The 17,869-nt window shown below is 39.9% G+C and overlaps 1 protein-coding gene across 1 annotated transcript in view; it reads right to left on the reverse strand.

Moving 5' to 3' along the window:
- IDUA (alpha-L-iduronidase) overlaps positions 1-17,869 on the reverse strand; it is a 45,145-nt gene that overhangs the window by 1,827 nt on the left and 25,449 nt on the right. Inside the window, 12 exon segments of the mRNA XM_010219961.2 lie at positions 391-491; positions 1,286-1,362; positions 2,010-2,135; positions 3,142-3,263; positions 3,845-4,060; positions 4,639-4,855; positions 6,441-6,476; positions 6,478-6,621; positions 7,010-7,212; positions 7,766-7,861; positions 8,508-8,615; positions 9,168-9,250. Of these exon segments, the coding sequence (XP_010218263.2) occupies positions 391-491; positions 1,286-1,362; positions 2,010-2,135; positions 3,142-3,263; positions 3,845-4,060; positions 4,639-4,855; positions 6,441-6,476; positions 6,478-6,621; positions 7,010-7,212; positions 7,766-7,861; positions 8,508-8,615; positions 9,168-9,250 (1,529 nt within the window).

The following is a 17,869-nucleotide window of genomic DNA, read 5'->3' on the forward strand; positions in this document are numbered from 1 at the left end:
TGTTCTAATTTTTGCATGACTCTGTACAAGAAATGTGAGACTAAGTATGGAGACAGAGAAGCTTCCTGGCCCCTCAGGTTGCTCGCCAGACCCATAGTTGGGTGATTTTGGTTTCTACCAAGCAAATTACTCTCAGCAGTGCTACTCCTAACAAAGCCCTCATGAGTGTCAATAAATGCCTGTCCTTGAAAAAAGACTTTCATGGAGAAGTTGGTCCTAAAAGAAGAAACATACTCTCATATGTGATGAGAATGTACATCAAGCAGCAAGGTATGTATTTTCCATAGCCATTAAATGAAACTTCATTAATTTAAATGAAATTTCATTTTTCTTTCATATTTTCATGACTACTACATCACAGATCACCAAACATGTGCAGCAGTGCCTTACCTGGACTGTAGACCCAGAGAGTGAATATTGTGTCTTTGGCATTAATCCTCTGATATGCTTTTCCATCTGATGAGAATTCCACTTCAAATGTTTTTATACATCTAGACGAGAAACCAGAGAGGCTGCTAATTTCAGCTGAAAATGCAGTGAAAGATCATATCTTTATCTCAAAGAAGGACAGAAGTAAGAATTTTTTAGTGCTCATTCCTACCAAATATGAGTTGGTTTTGCCTTGGTCCTGCCAAAAATTAGTTGCAATAGGTTATCAGAATTGGAAGATTCCACAGCTCCAATATCCCACAAAAGAGCACCAAAACTAACTTGCTGATGTTGTATATAAGGAGCATCTGAAGCTGGTAAGTGTCTTTTATTCCCATATCAAGAGTTATCAAGGCTAAAGAGACTTAAGCGAGCCTGGCTTGAAAAGAGTGAAGTCAGTGCTTCCTGAGACATTCTGGATGTGTAATGGACAGCCACTGATAATTGATGCATGTGTTTCTGATCAATATAAATTGCTGGAGCAAGGAAATGGCAGTTTTCTTTTCCAGTCCACAAGCCCACAGAAGAGTGTATTAGGCTTTTATTGTGGATCTTCCTATCTGCTCTGCAGGAAACAAGTCCCCCAAAATGCCACTGGGTGCTTGTGAGCCACTGACTGATTCTCCTGCTGAGATGGCAAAATAGTTAGGAGTGTTCTCCATGGTATTGCATATGGATCTTTGCTTTTGTTTGGCAAGATGAACTGTCAATGGTTCATCTTTACAAAAAAAAAAAAAAAGGCAGTGTAGCATCTCTTAGGGAGTTAATTATTAATTAATGATTGTTCACTTTATAGAAACTGATGGCAACTTGGAGAGTCATGTACTGGTGATTTGGATATATCCATTTTACTTACCTTGAATTCACACAGCCATCATCCCACAACACAATAACCTGCCCCTTCGTGAGAGGGATCAAACGAACACCAGTCACCTGCCCAAAAACAAAGTACCCTGTAAGAAAGCTGTATAAACAAATCAGCCAGGCCAAGTATTCTATACTCATCCTGCCTTTAATGAGACTTCTTTTTTTGATTCATTCCTTTGAATGTAGGGATAAAACAAAATTCCTGCTTCTGTGGCTTTGTTAGCTTATGTCTCCAAGTAGTGAGGTGCTGTCACATACCTGACCACTTGCTAAGGAATATCATAGGTTCTGGATACCACTATGAATTCATGCTCAGGATTGAACAGATTCAAACAGATTCAGTTTAGATATCTAATCTATGACAGTCATGACTCTATTCTTATTTTTAGCTAAAATATTTTCATAGGAGCAGTTGTGAAGCCTGACAGCATATGACGGGGGAAAAATATATACTGCGATTTCCATTACCATGTCATTATTTTAATGTCATTTGTAAGCTTAGATTTATCCCAGTGGTAGGTCCACCCACTTTCTGTGAAATGCTGTATCTGGAATTAAGCCTTGGAGTGCCTTCTCTTTTTAAGGAGTGAAAAACATTTATTTACTAAGTTGTGGTAAACTCAAACACTAGTCTACTTCCTAGTGAGATTTAAGGAAGTGTTGTGGATGCAGTTCCTAGCTTGGTATTACTCATGGTAAAAGACAACACATACTTGATCAGGAACAGAACTAGGTCTTGCACATATGTGGATGAGAAATACGGAAGGAACAGGGAAATCTTGTTTCAGGATCAGGGCGCCACCTTCAGGGACTGGGAATGGGCCTGATGCCAAGGGGTCCTGTGGAGCCAAACAGAAGCCTTGTGAATAATCTTTCACTATCATTACAGCTATTAATGCCTAACTGCTAGATCAGTGTAAAGTAACTGTGTATTTGCTTTGGGGCTGTAAATTTCTATTAGCGTTGTAAACACATACTGATAAATGGCTAATAATTATAAACGCACTCCAGTCCAGGAGACTGCTTTCTAGCTACTCTGTCTTTCAGCTCCTCAGGGAATGTGCTGAGTAGATCACAGATGCTACATGAGAATACCATTGGAAAACTGTATTTTAAGCAGCTGGACTGTTACTTCTTGTAGTCTCCCAGACACACAAATATTTTAGTGACATTTTCCAAGCTCCTCTCCTATATCTCCAGTATACAATGAAAATTATTGCCAATTACAAGGCAGACAGCCAATCTTTGAAGATAAGTTTTCACAAGATGACCAAAAAGATCCAAAAGCTGTTGCTGCTCAGCAGAATGAATATCTCCTGAACTTGTTCTGAGTAGTTCCTCTCTTGAGGAGCTATTTGAGGTCTGTTGGGGAGGGATTTTTTTTTCCATGCTCTATTGAGACAATACCTGACCTGTTCTTAACCCACACAGGGTTAGGTGACTTGTTAGGGGTGACTGAGCAGAAACGGTTTCAAAGCTCATGGAAGTTTCACAGCAGAGGTGGAACTTGCTTCACAGCAGCTCTGCCTTCTTAGCTGAGGGTAGGCCAGTCATTTTGCCAAAGGCAGCAAATAGTGAAGAAGTTGACTTACACTTAGCATTTAACTAACTGGTGCTTTGCATTTGGATAACATGAATGCAAAGGCTTACGGTAACTTACATTTCTCTCAGTGGCTGCAAGTCCATTTTCACACCAGAGATGTGTGTGATTGTGAATTAAGGAAATTCTGACTACCTGCTGTCTTGTCTGCTTAGTTGTAGTTACCACCTCAAAGGCAGTTTACCCGTTACAATGAGTACCCACTGTACCCATTTACAATGTTTCAAGCAATCAGATGGTCATACCTCAGCATCCCTTATTTGCTGGAATTGTTCTGGCGAAGGAAAGTCAGGGCTTCCTAGTTTTTTCCATGTCAGGTAGGGATTTGTTTGGTTGTTGTCCAGATAGTATGTCACATAGACCAGATCTTTCAGAACACAAGCAAAAGAGAGTAAACCCTTCACTTACTTAGATCTGCAGGCTGATGAGTAAATTTAACACAAAATGTTGAAGTCTACCTTCTCAAAAATGTTTTGAGCATTCACAAGTCTGAGACTGGAAAAGCCTACAACTTATATTTTCCAGCTCAAAGTTCGAGCTGTTACTTCCATCTCCAGAATAGAAACGATCATATACATTCATAGGTGTTTGCTTACATCTCTTGAACAATTGTGTAATCATGTGGTCATGTTGGCTACCTTGGACTGACCTCAGTATAGGAAATTGTTGCTTGGAAACTTCCAACCGAGGATACTGAGATGAACAGCTTTCTGAAAAGGTAGCATTTACAGCTGTCATTATAGACAAGGACAAAGTGCAGGCATTAAGAAACTTTCCTAGAGGCACATCAGATCTCAGAAAATCTTGAGACAGCCCAAAAGACTGAGAGTTACAGTTAGCAAATGCAAGTGTCACTTGTGCTACAAAATACAACTCTGTAGAAATGCTTCAGCAGACATAATCTCGTAAGGACCAATGATACACACTGCCTACAAGGTGCTTTCTTACCTTCAAATCTGGGTAAATGGGTGACATTCACAGTGACAGTACTGATGTTGGCTGAAGTCCTGTTATCTTCACTTAAATATAACAGTAGAGTCACTTGCCAGCTGTCGGACGTCTGCTGCTCAGATGGTGTGTGCAGAGATGCCAGGGCGCCAACCGTGCTGTTCTCTGTGCTCTTGCCATCACTGCTGAGTACTTCTGCAAAAATCTGCTTTTCTCCTTTAAAGAAACCCAACAACTCTGTAAACACTACTGCGCTTCTGATACAAAGAAAGAGCTAAACAAGGGGTCGGCTGTAGGCTAAACTGTGCTGTAGCTTAATATACCAGGGATAGCATCAGTCAGGCTTACAGATGGTTTTTACAACTGCAGAGCACTCACATATTACTGCAGTTCTTTTGCTCAACTGTTCATTAGCAGAGCCAAAGCATGTAGCAGTAAAAAAAGACCTTCCTTTAGTGTGCTGTCTATATTTAGGATATCTCAAAAGCCACCTGCAGAAGTGATGGCACATGAGGGAAGTAAGAGACGACAAAAAAGGGAATGTTTGGCACACAGGCGTATATAAACAAAGCAGTAGGGTTAATAAAGGAATGTCAGACTGTCAGAAATATCTCCTGAGCTACTAATTTCTCAGGGGAAATGAAAAGTTCATTTTCTTAACACTCATATCTAGAAAATCAGAGAGCAGAGTAAATCCCAATTTTATTGGTGTGAGATGGATAAAATAATACTTCTCAAACATGAAGTTTTTTGGTAGGTAAGATTGATGTGCTTTTAATCAGTGTTTACTATACCTAGGAGTGCCAGTAAGCCCATGACAGTTAGTACTGGTTTCCGCACCATCTGGACATGTGGTGGCTTTGTGTTGTTCATCTGAAACCGTGCAGTTAGAGTCCTCTGGGTGAAGTAATGGGGGTAGTAGCTCATGAAGGCATTGTCGTTACTCAGCAAAGTATAATTGATGGTGTTGTTAGGGTTGGAAATCAGCAGGTTTTGATGCTGGATGATTATCTGAAAAATCACAGAGAAGACGGGGACTTTAGCCTGGAGGAAATCCAGCAAATGAATTATATCTTTTTTTTTTTCAAAGCTTTATATCACACTAAAAAAAAAAAAAAAACTGTAACAGTGTAATTTAAACATCTGTAGAATTAACAGTTTCTCATAGCTTTTACAGAAACTAATTACTTAATAATGGCTTACACATAACTCACTGAAAAAAATAAGTATATACAGTTTAGCCAATAAAAAGCCTCTGAAATGATTATTTCCTTAGTAGCAATATGCATAAATTTTTAATATATTTTCTTAGCTACTGTAGCTATCACTACAAGTGATATTCCTCTGACTCGAATATGAGAATTTACCTGAATATCTGCATTTACCTGGATAATAAGAAATTAAATCTGAGTGGTTATCTAATTTTGCAGTTTCTTTGTACCTGCTATACTAGTGTCCCTCTGATAGTCATGGATTCTGTTCACTAGTGAGAATTCTGTTCCTCAGCAAGTAATTTTAGCCACTTAGTGTCCATGTAAAACTAGCTTTTTCCCAATATTTCACTGATGACAGTGCTATCCAATGCAATTTAGCACTGCTAAGCTTTCTGTTTCCAGACTGTGCCTAAATATCAGAATGAAACAGACTTGCAGAACTCTGACAACAGAAGAGGTCTCACAACTGTGGGTCCTGAATAAATTGTACTTAACAACACAGGATTCCAGCTGCCACCTACCCAGATGTTAATCTTAAGCTGGATGTGTCTTTTTTCTCCCTTTATATCACCACTTCACTATACTGTCTCATCGCTGCTATTTGTTCTCAGCAGGCAACAGGCAGCCTGAAATGTAGTCAGTGACTTGCTGCTTTGGAGAATCTCCTCAGTGAAGCCTATAGGAGCTGGGAACCACTATAAGTCTCTCCTGGAGCCCTGATGAGTTATATCCTGTTTCTGGGAGATTCTCCCAAGGAGATGCTGTATAATGGCTCACAAGCCAGCAGGAATGCAGTGGGGGCTCTTGCTCTGCAGGAGGAAACACTCAGCTTGCTCAGGGGCCAGGGTACAATTTCTGTTAAGGGTGGGAATGCTGTGCATTCGGCTTTACTTCTGCTTTTCCGATTAAGACTACTGATAGTAATAAGAAGACCATTGGCTGTAATGAAAGAATCAGAGGCAGAGCCATCCAAAGCCAAAGAACAATCCAGTGCTGAAGCTCAACAGATTTCTGAATTATTTTCATGTCTCTCAGTGAGGTGACAGGATCTAGGGAATAATGCCCAACAGAAATGAGTGATTAGTATGTATGGAGAGGTGTGTGTGGATAGTCTTAGCGGTTACATCTAACTAGGCAACTACGGAAAATTTCTCACACATTCTGCAACACATAGAAGGCTAAAAAAAAGTAGTTCTTGGATTTTTAACAGAAAGATGAGGAAAATAAAGACAAACTAAATAAAACTATTGAAAACAGACTACTCAAGCCCACCTGCTTGTATTACTATTCTGGCTCTATTTTCTGACTAGCCATGTAAAAACTGATGGTATTAGCGCTTCAGGAGACTCTACTGCAACAGGACTGTCAGTGATCTGAGTTACCTTTACCACCATAGCTGCATAGGTGACATCGGCTCGGCCACAGCTGTGGAACTGACCATCCAACCATCGGATCTGCTTCATCATTGTATATGGGAACAGAAGCAAAATTTGGAAAGAGCTTCTGAATTTGCTCAACTGTGTCCACTTCTTGTTGCAAGATGTAGTGAGAACTCCCAGCTCCCTGCAACAATATTTTATATCTGCTTAGTGAGAATGAGAAAACAGTGGCAAAGGTACAGTATTCCTGAAAATGTCCCTGAGTTTTCCAAAGAGTTATCGACCAGAAAGAATTAGAAAATTGTACTTAATGAACTCTAGTGTGTGGTGTTTGATGAGGATCTTTTAGAAAATAACATGAAAAGAAATAGAGGAGTTGCTCCCATCTAGGAATAAGAAACAGGCAAGTTTGCTTTGAGTTTAGATCTTTCAGCTAAACATTTTCAAACTTTCCTTGGAATAGGTTGCTATTCTTTCTGTTATAGGCAACACCTCATAAATTAGAATAAAGTCAAAATTTGACACTGAACTGATTAAGAAATAGCTTGTTTTAACTGAATTTCTGGAGTAACCTTTTTATGGAGAGAGATATAGTCCAGCCTAACACCAGTCTCTCCTGTGAAGAAGTTGGTTCCATTGTAGCAGTGATGTAGAAGACTCCAGCATATGGGTGACTGGGGGAAGGGGTGGAAGGAGTCTCCTGGCCCACCAAATTTCAGTAGAGGACTGGCTGCTCTTAGTCCTTCTGAGCAAGCATCATAATAGTTGAGAAACCCTGAAATCCAAGAAGACACATATATTAAAAATGCTAAGAACTCAAAACAGAATCTTGATATAAAACTAAAGAAGAAGTTATAATTCTCTATATTATGCCTTCACTGCTAGGAAACATATTCAATGAGTATCAGAACACAAGGCTACTCTTTTCTATGCACTGAGGACACCAGAATTTAAAACCCCAGCTTCATTCAGGATGTTCCTCCAAAAACTTTGTGAGGACAGGTTCCCAGTCAATACACAGTTTTCCTCTAACTCCACCATCACCCTCTTGCCCCCAATAACCCAACATTTTATATCCAAATAATGAAAAAGGTCTTATTAATGTAACTTCATTTCTGTTTTCCCCGTTGCTATTTCCATATTTACATTGATGTTCATGCAGGGAAAGTGCCTACTGCAGTCAGTAATGTGGCCTTAGCAAAACATACTAGATGATAGACCTCAGTATTTCTTATCTATCTCATTTCTTTGCCAGTATCTCCACTTTCTCCCTGTTAGCCCCCAGCCCTTACATTATTAAAGAAGCAAGTGCTCCAAAGCATGCTTACCTTTAACTGTCATAGACACATTATCAAAGTCATGATGATCTGGTTCATTCCAAGTTTCAAAATTCCATTTAGCAACATGTTCCAATCCATATCGACCTGTACAAGAGGCTTCCTTTAGCAGTGATCTTCAGTTTATGTACAAACAATTTCTATCAGTTAATCTTGTATTGCATATGAGATTTAGCAGACAGAGCTAAAACAAGGTGTAAATATTACTTATTTTTTATAATTAGGAAAATACGATTTGGGCCATTTTTGAACGATTTCTCATTTGAGATAAAATATAGCCATATTTGAAAAAGATGAAAGGATCCACCTCAAAAAAATAGAGAGTGGGATGTTGTGGTTAGGACATTCATCTAACCTACAAAGGATCCAAGTTCAGGCTTCTCCATGGTAGGGAGATATTTAATCTGTCATGTGAGAAGGATCCAGGTTATCATGCCCTAGGGCAAACCAGCTATTTATTGCCACAACAACATAAAGAATGTAAAACTCCAAACTCAGAAGCAGGCCAAGTATGGTGTCCAGAACATATTATTTGTTCAAGGTGCTGCTCCTGGCAGCAGAAACAGAGCTATTGCCCCACTTGCTGTTATGACATGAGTTTTCTGCTCTGAAATACCATTTTTTTGTTAATGAGTGCAATCCTCTCATCTATAGGGGGTAGCCAGAAGATGGGATAAATAGGATAAATAGTCAACCAGTTCTTTTTTTTTTTTTTTTTCCCTTTTGAACTTACCTATGTATCTCCTGGCCAGAAGTCTAATTAAGTTCCTCCATCTTACTACCTGGTCTTTATCTTCAAAATTTACAAAAAATCCTGATGGACTTCCCATCAATTCAAATCCTAAAGCAGATACAGAAGATTAGTTTCCTTTTTAACTGCTTAATGAAGGATAGAAAATGAAGAAGCAGCAACCTTTAAGTAGGGACGCCTGTTTTTCTGCAGGCATATTTCAGATTTGAGGTTGTTCATCAAGTTTCTGATCAATGTCATTATCCAAAGTAAGTCTTAAATCAAAAATTCAAGGTTCAAGTGGAAACTTCAAATAGCGCATGTTTGTAGAAATTCAAAGGGAGATAAATGTCAAAGAACTGCTTCTCTATGCCCTTTATAGGTATACAGTTTTCTGCTCTGAGGAAAGCTCACTTCACAATTCATGTATCTCAGACTAGTGTTGAAATGACATAAAAGCAATAGAAGTGTGTTGTCTGAATTGCCACAATGGCATTTTTTTTTGCACAGAATTTGTATTTACTTTGACAGAATGTAAATGAAAATAGAAAACGGAATTATGATCAAAATTATCTTTGGCAAAGGTCACAAAGATTTATCTGATAATTGCACAATATGGACAAACAGACAAAGGAAGTTGTGGAGGCAGGCAGCTACTCTTACCTGGAATTAATTTATTCTCCCATAGGTGATCCATAAGGTTATCCAAGGCAGTAAAATTGTAGTGAAGGTTTCCATTTGTCATCCTGAATAATACAGATAATAGAAAATGTAAACATAAGTATTGTAGCAAAGACTGTAGAAAATGGCCAGAGGAGTGCACTCCTTGGCCTTCAAAATTTCCATGTAGCTGGGGTTCCTGGCATTGGATACAAATTTCCTCTCTTTATTCAGAGTGCGTAAGTTGTTTTCTCCTGCTCAGCTCACGCTGTTCCCAGAAGCAGGAAAGCAATATAATGAAGCTGAGTGAAGTTTTCAGCAGTGTGTAAGGATCTCTAACTTTTTGCTGAAGTAAAATTCACCCACACTTTCTTTCACAATCTTGCTCTTTCAGTTTCTGCTCGATTATCTACTGCTAGGCCAAATGGCTTCCACCTTAGCTCAATTTTTCTTAATTACCTTTTATTTGCAATATCTATCACAGTTTTCTTAACTTCCAAGTACTTCCAGGTTTAGTTCCAAATGACAAATAGCCCTTTTTTAGGGAATTTATCCATATGACAATTTTACTTTTTACTTCAGTGCCTACGACATTTGCCTACATTTTCTTCTGTGACTCCCTGGATTGCAGCAAAACAAATCCAAAATTTTTATTTTCAGTTTGCATCCGTATTTAAAGGCTTCATCCTTTCAGTCAGGTTTGAGCATTTGGGTTTAAAAACCTTAGAGTAGCTCCATTAAATAATTCCATTGTTTCAGTGAATTTTGAAGAAGCACAGTAAAATTCTGGGAATGCAGTAACATGGAATCACTAGAGTTCTTTTCTGCAGGGGACAAAGACTGGGATTTGCAATTTGTTGACACTTAATTTTAAATTTCTGAAGGCTTTCTTGCCTGATATCCAGTGATTGAAGACATATATAAGGCTATGTGTGGGTCAACGTGCACTTTCCCGTAACACACTCTAGGCTAACACGCTGGCAGATGTCTTATCACTATGAAGTGCCAAACAGGAATTAAAAATAAACTTCTGTTGACAATATTCTGGTAATGTGATTTACTGCTATTTGGCCTCAGCCTTGGCCTGGCGTACAGTTTCTGTCCTCAGAATGACCCGATGAAAAGCCTTTGTAAGCACTCTTGAGGCCAGGGCAAGCCCTGGTATAGGAAGGCTGTTCAATACATGTTAAAGCTGCTCCCTCTAGCCTTGCCACTGCATCAAATCAATTATGTGGTACAGTTCAGCCTGGGCTTTGCCTCTGCTGCCTTGCCTGTTCTTTCCCAGGTTTCTGCTTGGGTGCCAAGCTGTGTAAGGAGCTGCGGATGTAATGACCTAGGTGTGATGGAAGATGGTGAGGCAGTTGATTATAGGGGCTGTTACCAGTGCTAGCAAGACCCACTGGGCACACAGGGGGAATGGGGAATAGGAGAGGTGCCAAAAGATCTCTTAAATCATGGCTGGGTTGTGTACTGAGATTCATGACATGTTTCTTTGTCTGTTCTTAGTAGGGTAGGAGGACTCCAAATCTTTTAGGTCAAAGAGGTTCTTCCTCCATACTTTTTTTGCCAAGCAAATGTTTCATTTAAGAACCTGTAGTAAAAATCCTGAAGTTTTGCAGAGAAATATATGTGAGGTGACAAAATTGCCTAGTGAATAAAGAGGAGAATTATGCCATCTGAAGAGGACAAAGTGCTGTCAACATCTCTGACTGCTGTCTAGTGACATCTGCTGTTACATTCCTAACTAGCAAACTCAGAGGAAATCAGGACAGGGAAAACAAAAGCAACCCAAATCATATGTACCAACCCCATCTGTGATGTAAACAAGCATACAACAGTCCCAACGTGGCCGCAGCATTCACCAAAGATATGAATTTCTTTTCTCTTTTAAAATATGTCCTATCACCAAGATAGAAATAGTTTGTCTGCAGCCACTGACAGGCTTACAATTCCTGTCACATACAAATCATGCAGCTGTGAAAAAAGCACATTGCAGAAAGACATTTATTTACTTTAATAGCCATATCAACGTTTTAGAAATTACTCCTGATTTAAAGAATGGCTACTTGGATTATTTTCTTTTCTTATTTATTTATTTATTTATTTTTTACTTAGAGATTTAAAAGCCTGCCGGTCCCATTCCAAAGTTCAAAGACAAATATTTTGCTGCAAAATGTAGTTCTGCTCCCTCATATTCATTAACTCTATTCTGAGTTATACCCTGTGTTCTATTGGAATATTTGCTTACATATGCACTTACAATCAGTGAGCGTAAGAATCATTAACTTTACTGTCTTGTAAAAACTTAATAATGTTGTTCAAATAATAGAACAGCAACAACTGTCTTCCTCACTCCAGTCTAAGTTCTACGAAGTGCTGTGTAAAAACACAAGTAAATAAGGCTCTACCCATGCACATATACTTAGGACATCTGTATTTTTCCTTCAGTGCCCATTTAAGTAAAATATCTAAAGCAAAACACCATGGCTAACCCTGACAGCAGCAATGACATTTTAGGCTTTAGGTGCTATTATACATGTAAAAACACAGGCGCTTCCTACATCCTTTAGCTGATCTGCCATTTTATGAGAACCTTTTCCTGACTGCAAATTGGCTAGGCAGTATGCTCCTACAACCTGATTACTTTAATAATGACCTTATTCTTACCCATGCTACTTTTCCTACGTAAAATTGATGGGTTTTGCTTTTTAAAGACCTGTACATGACTACTATAATTTAGACTGCATAGCTGCTGATCACGAGGTGTTTGGAAGCTAAGGCTGTTTTGATTTTTCCAAATATTCTGCATTGTGAAAACTCAGCTCAGCTGTCAGGCTGCCATTAGGAGCAATATTAAACATAATTTTCAGACACCAACAACCTGAGCAAAACTGTTACAGACACGTAACAAGGTAAATCACTGATCCAGGACAACTGATTATTTGGCACAATCAAAGTTGTTGAAAACAGCTTTGTACATCTGACCTACAGCCTGTTTGTGCAATTTCATCTTTCTGTGAGTCGGTCCTTGGCAGCAAACTCACAGACTTTTATTGGTCTTTTACCTCTTCTTTGTCTGCTTTCTTTCTGATATCTTTACTCTTAAGTTGTGGTCATGGGATGCCACTGTTTTCCTTCATGAACGGGCAGAAGTCTGTGTCCATGTCACTTCAGTTGGATGTTTGACAAGCTCTGATTGTTCACTGTTTGTTGTTGAGTCTTTCTGATGTGGAACAGCAACCACTGTCCTGGTAACTCCCATGCCTGGCTTTGAAATGTCCCTCAGCTGGGCATTCTTTCTAGAAGACTTGCCAGATAAAGCCTTCTCCTTCTTCAGTATGACAAGCAAACACCTTACCCATGTTTAGAGGCACTCTGGCACCAAGACCCAAACAAGCCCCCCGGGCCTGAAGCTGGTTTACTCCACAGACTGCGTATTCCTTTCCCAGTAATCTTCTATCAAGTATTGATTCTCTGATAGCACTTCAAGCAAACTTCATCAAACTTTACTGTCATATTTTGAACAATATTCCTGGGAATAGGAAATCAAATGGCTGATACCTTGTGGGTAGGTCACAGTCCCACATAAGCAATTCAAAGGTGCCATTTGGCATGACTATCATTAGAGGTATTTCGTTAAACAGAGTTTTATCTGGCCTAGTATTGATATGACCAGCAAATACAAACACACTCACATGTACACAAATGTATATATGAAGATATGTATATATATGAGGACAGGGCCTTTCTTACCCATAGATTCTGACTCAGCTAGTGTGGCAACCTCTCTGCTTTTCTGGTGGACGCAATTACACATCAGAAGATGGGTGATGACTGGTAATTCAGCTTGCTTTGCCCATGCCTGAGGACAGCAGTAGTAACACCGTCAGTCCTGTCCGTTGCCTGTTTGCACCCTCTCCTCTGGTAGATGAGTGGTACTGACTGGCTACAACCACTCCTAAGACAGCAGAGCCTGCTTACGTCTCTGTTAGGAGATTACACTGGGAAAGACTGCTGGACCAGTGGCATATGCAGCCACAAAAAAAGTGACAACAGTGAGGTACAAATGACACCTTTGCAGTAAGCAAAAATCTTCAGCAAGGCAGTGTCTGACCTAAGAACTGAAAGGCACATTCTCTAAGAGAGCTACCCAAGAAAAGCCTGTGTTTGTTTCCTGGGATGCTTTCTCTTTTACAGTCCTACTCAGAGATAAGCAGAAGGTTTAACTGCAGTGCACCATATCAGTGCATGGTGCCTCATATCAGGCACCATGCAGTGTTTTCAGCTGAGATAATGACCATATTATATGCCAGCATTAAGTAGATAGAGATGCCCAGCTGTGTGCCAAACCATGTCCATCCTGCCTGGTAATCTGGTTCGTGCAAGCACCCACTCCCTTGGTCACAGCACCAGCACGTGGACTAACAGTCTTTGGCTGGGAACCACAGTCACTGTTGTTTTTTTGAGTATTAATGTGTATAATAACTACATGCTCCCTCTCCAAAGTAAACAATTGCTGCTGTAGGGTATTACCGTGAGGACCTTCCTTAGATACGGTGCCCCAAGGAACTGTTCACTGCTTTACTAGTGCCCTCATGCCATTTCAGAGACTGTGAGATTCCAGAACAGGTGCTACATAGTTGATGAGCCAAGCTGAAAAAGCTGGCCCTCTACCCTGGAAAGGAACTCGGTGTTCAGAGCTGGCTCTCACTATTTGCAGGTATAGAGAGAACTGCTTCAGGGGGATGCTGACTGGAAAGATGTAAGCACTGATCAGCTATGCCACCTCAATCTCCTACTGCCATCATGTTCTCCAGAAATACCTGTCTTCAGAAGTAACTGTCTTTTTAAACTTGGACACAGGACTAAGCTATGGAAGTGGGCGTGTAGCACATGAGCTTTGGGACTCAATGTCTTTAGGATGAAAGTCAAGAGTACTGGATAGGATATGTTAGCAGGTTTATCTTTTCCAAGACAACAACATGTCCCTCTTACCACACAGAAGGATCCTACTTCTTTGTTTTTCACTTGACTTTTGGTAGCTATGAGGAATGAACTGAAGACATTTCAAAGTTCAGGCTGTTGCAAAGACTTTGCTCCAAAACCACCAGTTGTCTACATAACCACCTTATTCTGCTGAGTACTTGGAAAAAAAACTCCTGACCTTAATACCGGATCCTAGGGGTCTGTGAGCATTATGAAGGGCAGAATATGTTAGCATTAGCATTCACCTTTCCAGAGGCTGCTTCAGGCTTCCTCAATATCAACTAAAAAAAAAAAAAACTACTAAAAATTACTAAACCGATACCTAACGTTTAAGCACAAGATGATTAATGAGTAACTATGTAATGACCGAGCTTGTGGTTTATTAATAAACACCTCTCTCCCGCCTGAACTCAGTGGGGGCCAGCAGTATGGTATTCACTCATACCACACCTGCTTGCATCATGTTCTTGCTCTACTTATTTTTGCTTCTTATTATCATTTAAGCTACAGTAAATCTCTCTCCCTCTCTGAAATTCCTGTGTCCCAAAATACCTATGACAACGTGAGGAGATGGATGGAGCCTTTTGTAGGTTCTTATATTCTGTCTCTTCCTGCTTTGCAGGAAAAACAGAGACTATGATTTTCACACAGGCTCTGCAGACCAAATTAGCTCCTAATTTTGTGTGTGGGGGGGGGAAGTTTCATAGCTGTAAGGCCAGAGAGTACTGCCCTCACCATTGCAAACAGGCATATTTTATCACTTGCACTTTTATTAGCAGTAATGCTTATCTGCATTTGTTTCCCAAATACGTAATTTGTGCAAGCAGGGATCAAAAGTCTGCCTGCTTTACAGGCTGCATGGTATGGCTTCTGCACAGGCAGAATGCCAAAGGCTTCAGCCCGCACTGCGCAGTGCTGTGAGGGCAGGAGGAGGCCTGTGCTGCTGCGCACAATTCGGCTTCCCTGTAGCGTGAGTGAGTCAGCCAGGCAATAAGGGGAGGACGGATTACAGAGCTGCAGAGCCAGGCAGCATCCAGCCCTTGCTGATGTCACGGCTTGTCATAGTTAATCCATCCACACAACCAACCAGCATGATATATGCACATAACGAAGGAGGAGGATGAATCTTTGTGCTTTAGGAACAAATTGGCTTCATATATGCAAAACATAACCTCTGTTATTTATTGGGAATCACTATTTTCTGCACAGAACAGTCAGAAGGCTGTGCATTCAGCTGAATCTCTTTTTTTTCCTATTTTTTCTTCCTTGAATACACAAAGAACAGAATTGATTTTGATATTTTGATTTATGCAGCATCTTAACTAGCTGCTTTCCTCTTTAAAATCAGCATCATTTGACTTCTACCTTGCAAACCAACTCACAAAATCCTTGTTGCAATATGGCTAATCCGACATGCACACAAACGCAAGCAAACAGTGAACGCTCCCGAGCTGCTAGAAATCGCGGCCTGTGATTTACCACTTCTTTCTCAGCCTGCCGCTGTGAGCACAGTCTCAGTCCTTCTTTCAGCAATGCGCGTGCTGTGTGTGAGGGAAGAGGGAGAGAGGCAGACAAAGCACCAGCAGCTCCCTGTGCAGAGGTGAGTTAGCTTGCCAGGAAAATATTGTCAAGTCTCCTGTGTCTCCTTCCCCCATCTCTTCCCAAATTTTAAAACAAACTCAAGATGTGACAGGAAAACAGGCTATGGAAGTGTAACAATCTAGGTGACAGTGCAAGGTTTTTTATAATTTGTCATTTCCAGCCATGTGAACTTATCTAATCAGACCATGTAAAAAAGGATAATTTATATATTGATAATAAGATCTGTTGTGTTTACATTCATTTATAAAGGCAAATAATCCAGTAACAATAAGGAAAATCCAGCAACAGGAAATGCTTTTTGACTGTTGTTTTCGATACTAATTTAAAGGCACTTTGAAATTTAGGCTTAGTCACTCTATGTAAGCTGCTAGATCTGACATTTTTTTCTGACTTGATTTGGTTTATGGAGGTGATTTTGTACCCATGTAACTCATGACTGCAAGTATAATGTTAACGGTGGTTTACAAGCAAATAGCTTCAAGAGAGGTGGTGGGGAGACTAAATACACAGTGAAGATTAAAGGGTAAGCAGATGCATAAAGAATGATCACCAAATGCTAGCACTACTTTGAATTAAACTCCTTTTGGCATTGCCAAGGAAAGCTGCCACTGAACTTTTTCCTTCAAAATGGCAACTTAACTCTTTCTATATACATCCAGAATCCTGACTCAAGTACTCAGCCCAATATTCCTCTTTACTATTAGGAGTCTCCAATGCACATGACTGGCATCATTTTATGGTCTCATATCACAACTGCTATTGTTATTTCCTATGTTTCACAGCTTTTTTGTGTGTTTTTATTATTTTGCCTGTTAGATCGATGTGGCAGTATAATCCAAAAGTATGTGAATCACAGTGTAGTATAGAATATATCTTATTTGTTTTCATAACCCAAAGAATCTGAATTGTTGCCCTCGCTTGAAAAGGGCTGCTACCCAGTATCCTGCAAAAACTGAATTCAGCAGAGTTCCACTAAGTATTCCCTGCATAACTCACATGCACTCATGTTGCAACCATGTTGCTCACAAGTTTCACTCATATACGGTAACTGGATCTGAAATTTTGTCAAATTGTTCCACTTTTTCTATCATCTAGCTTAACTTTCTCAAAGCCTATTTATGTGTGGTAGAATGAAGATTTTTAGTGAGAAGCCTCCAATTTGACACTTAAAAAACAGCTTATGAAAACCAAAAATATGAAACTGAACAACAAAGGTGTGAAAATTTATAGCTAGCTTTCTAAGCTAGCTTTCTAAGCACTTCTGTAATGTCTAACTGAAGTAGAGTGTCTGGTTAAGTCCAGTTGCTCCTTGATCTATTTTTATGATAGCTATACTGTGAGGCATAGCGTTCTGTGATGATTCTTATCTGCAAAAGACCATCATCTCGGTAGCATGTCTTATTTTACTATGTTCCTGATATGCAAAGTGAAAATTAGAAGAGGTCTTCGCTAGCTGATACTGAGTGCATTTCCTAATTTACTCATATTTGATGACATATGATGGTGAAAATGCACAGAGTCAATATCACGGCTGCTTGCTCTTACTCTTTCAGAATTTTTATGATGAATGGTTTCTGTATATTTCAGAAATGATATATGAGTGCTATAACCCAATTCAGAAAGAGCAAATCTTTAAATAGCAGTCCAGTGTCACGTCTTGACTCTACAATATAAAAAAGGCAGAAGCTCTGATGACTGAGAAGATAAAACTAATCTATTGCATTTACAGGCAGTTTTGAATGAAATATGAACTTGTAATTCTCCACAAACTAAGAATTGGTAATTCATAGAATCACAGAATGCTTAAGGCTGGAAGGGACCTCTAGAGATCATCTAGTCCAACCCCCCTGCACACGCAGGGTCACCTAGAGCACGTGGCACAGGACTGCATCCAAGCGGGTTTTGAAGATCTCCAGAGAAGGAGACTCCACAACCTCTCTGGGCAGCCTGTTCCAGTGCTCTGTCACCCTGACTGTTAAGAAATTTTTCCTAAAGTTCCTGTGGAACTTTTGGTGTTTCAGTTTGTGGCCATTACCTCTAGTTCTGTCAGTGGCCACCACTGAAAAGAGGCCAGCACCATCCTCCTCCCTCCCTCCCTTGAGGTACTTATAGACACT

This window comes from Tinamus guttatus, unplaced genomic scaffold (genome assembly GCF_059628265.1).
Source record: "Tinamus guttatus ecotype Peru unplaced genomic scaffold, ASM5962826v1 Tinamus_guttatus_pri_ptg000878l, whole genome shotgun sequence".
Lineage (NCBI taxonomy): Eukaryota > Metazoa > Chordata > Aves > Tinamiformes > Tinamidae > Tinamus > Tinamus guttatus.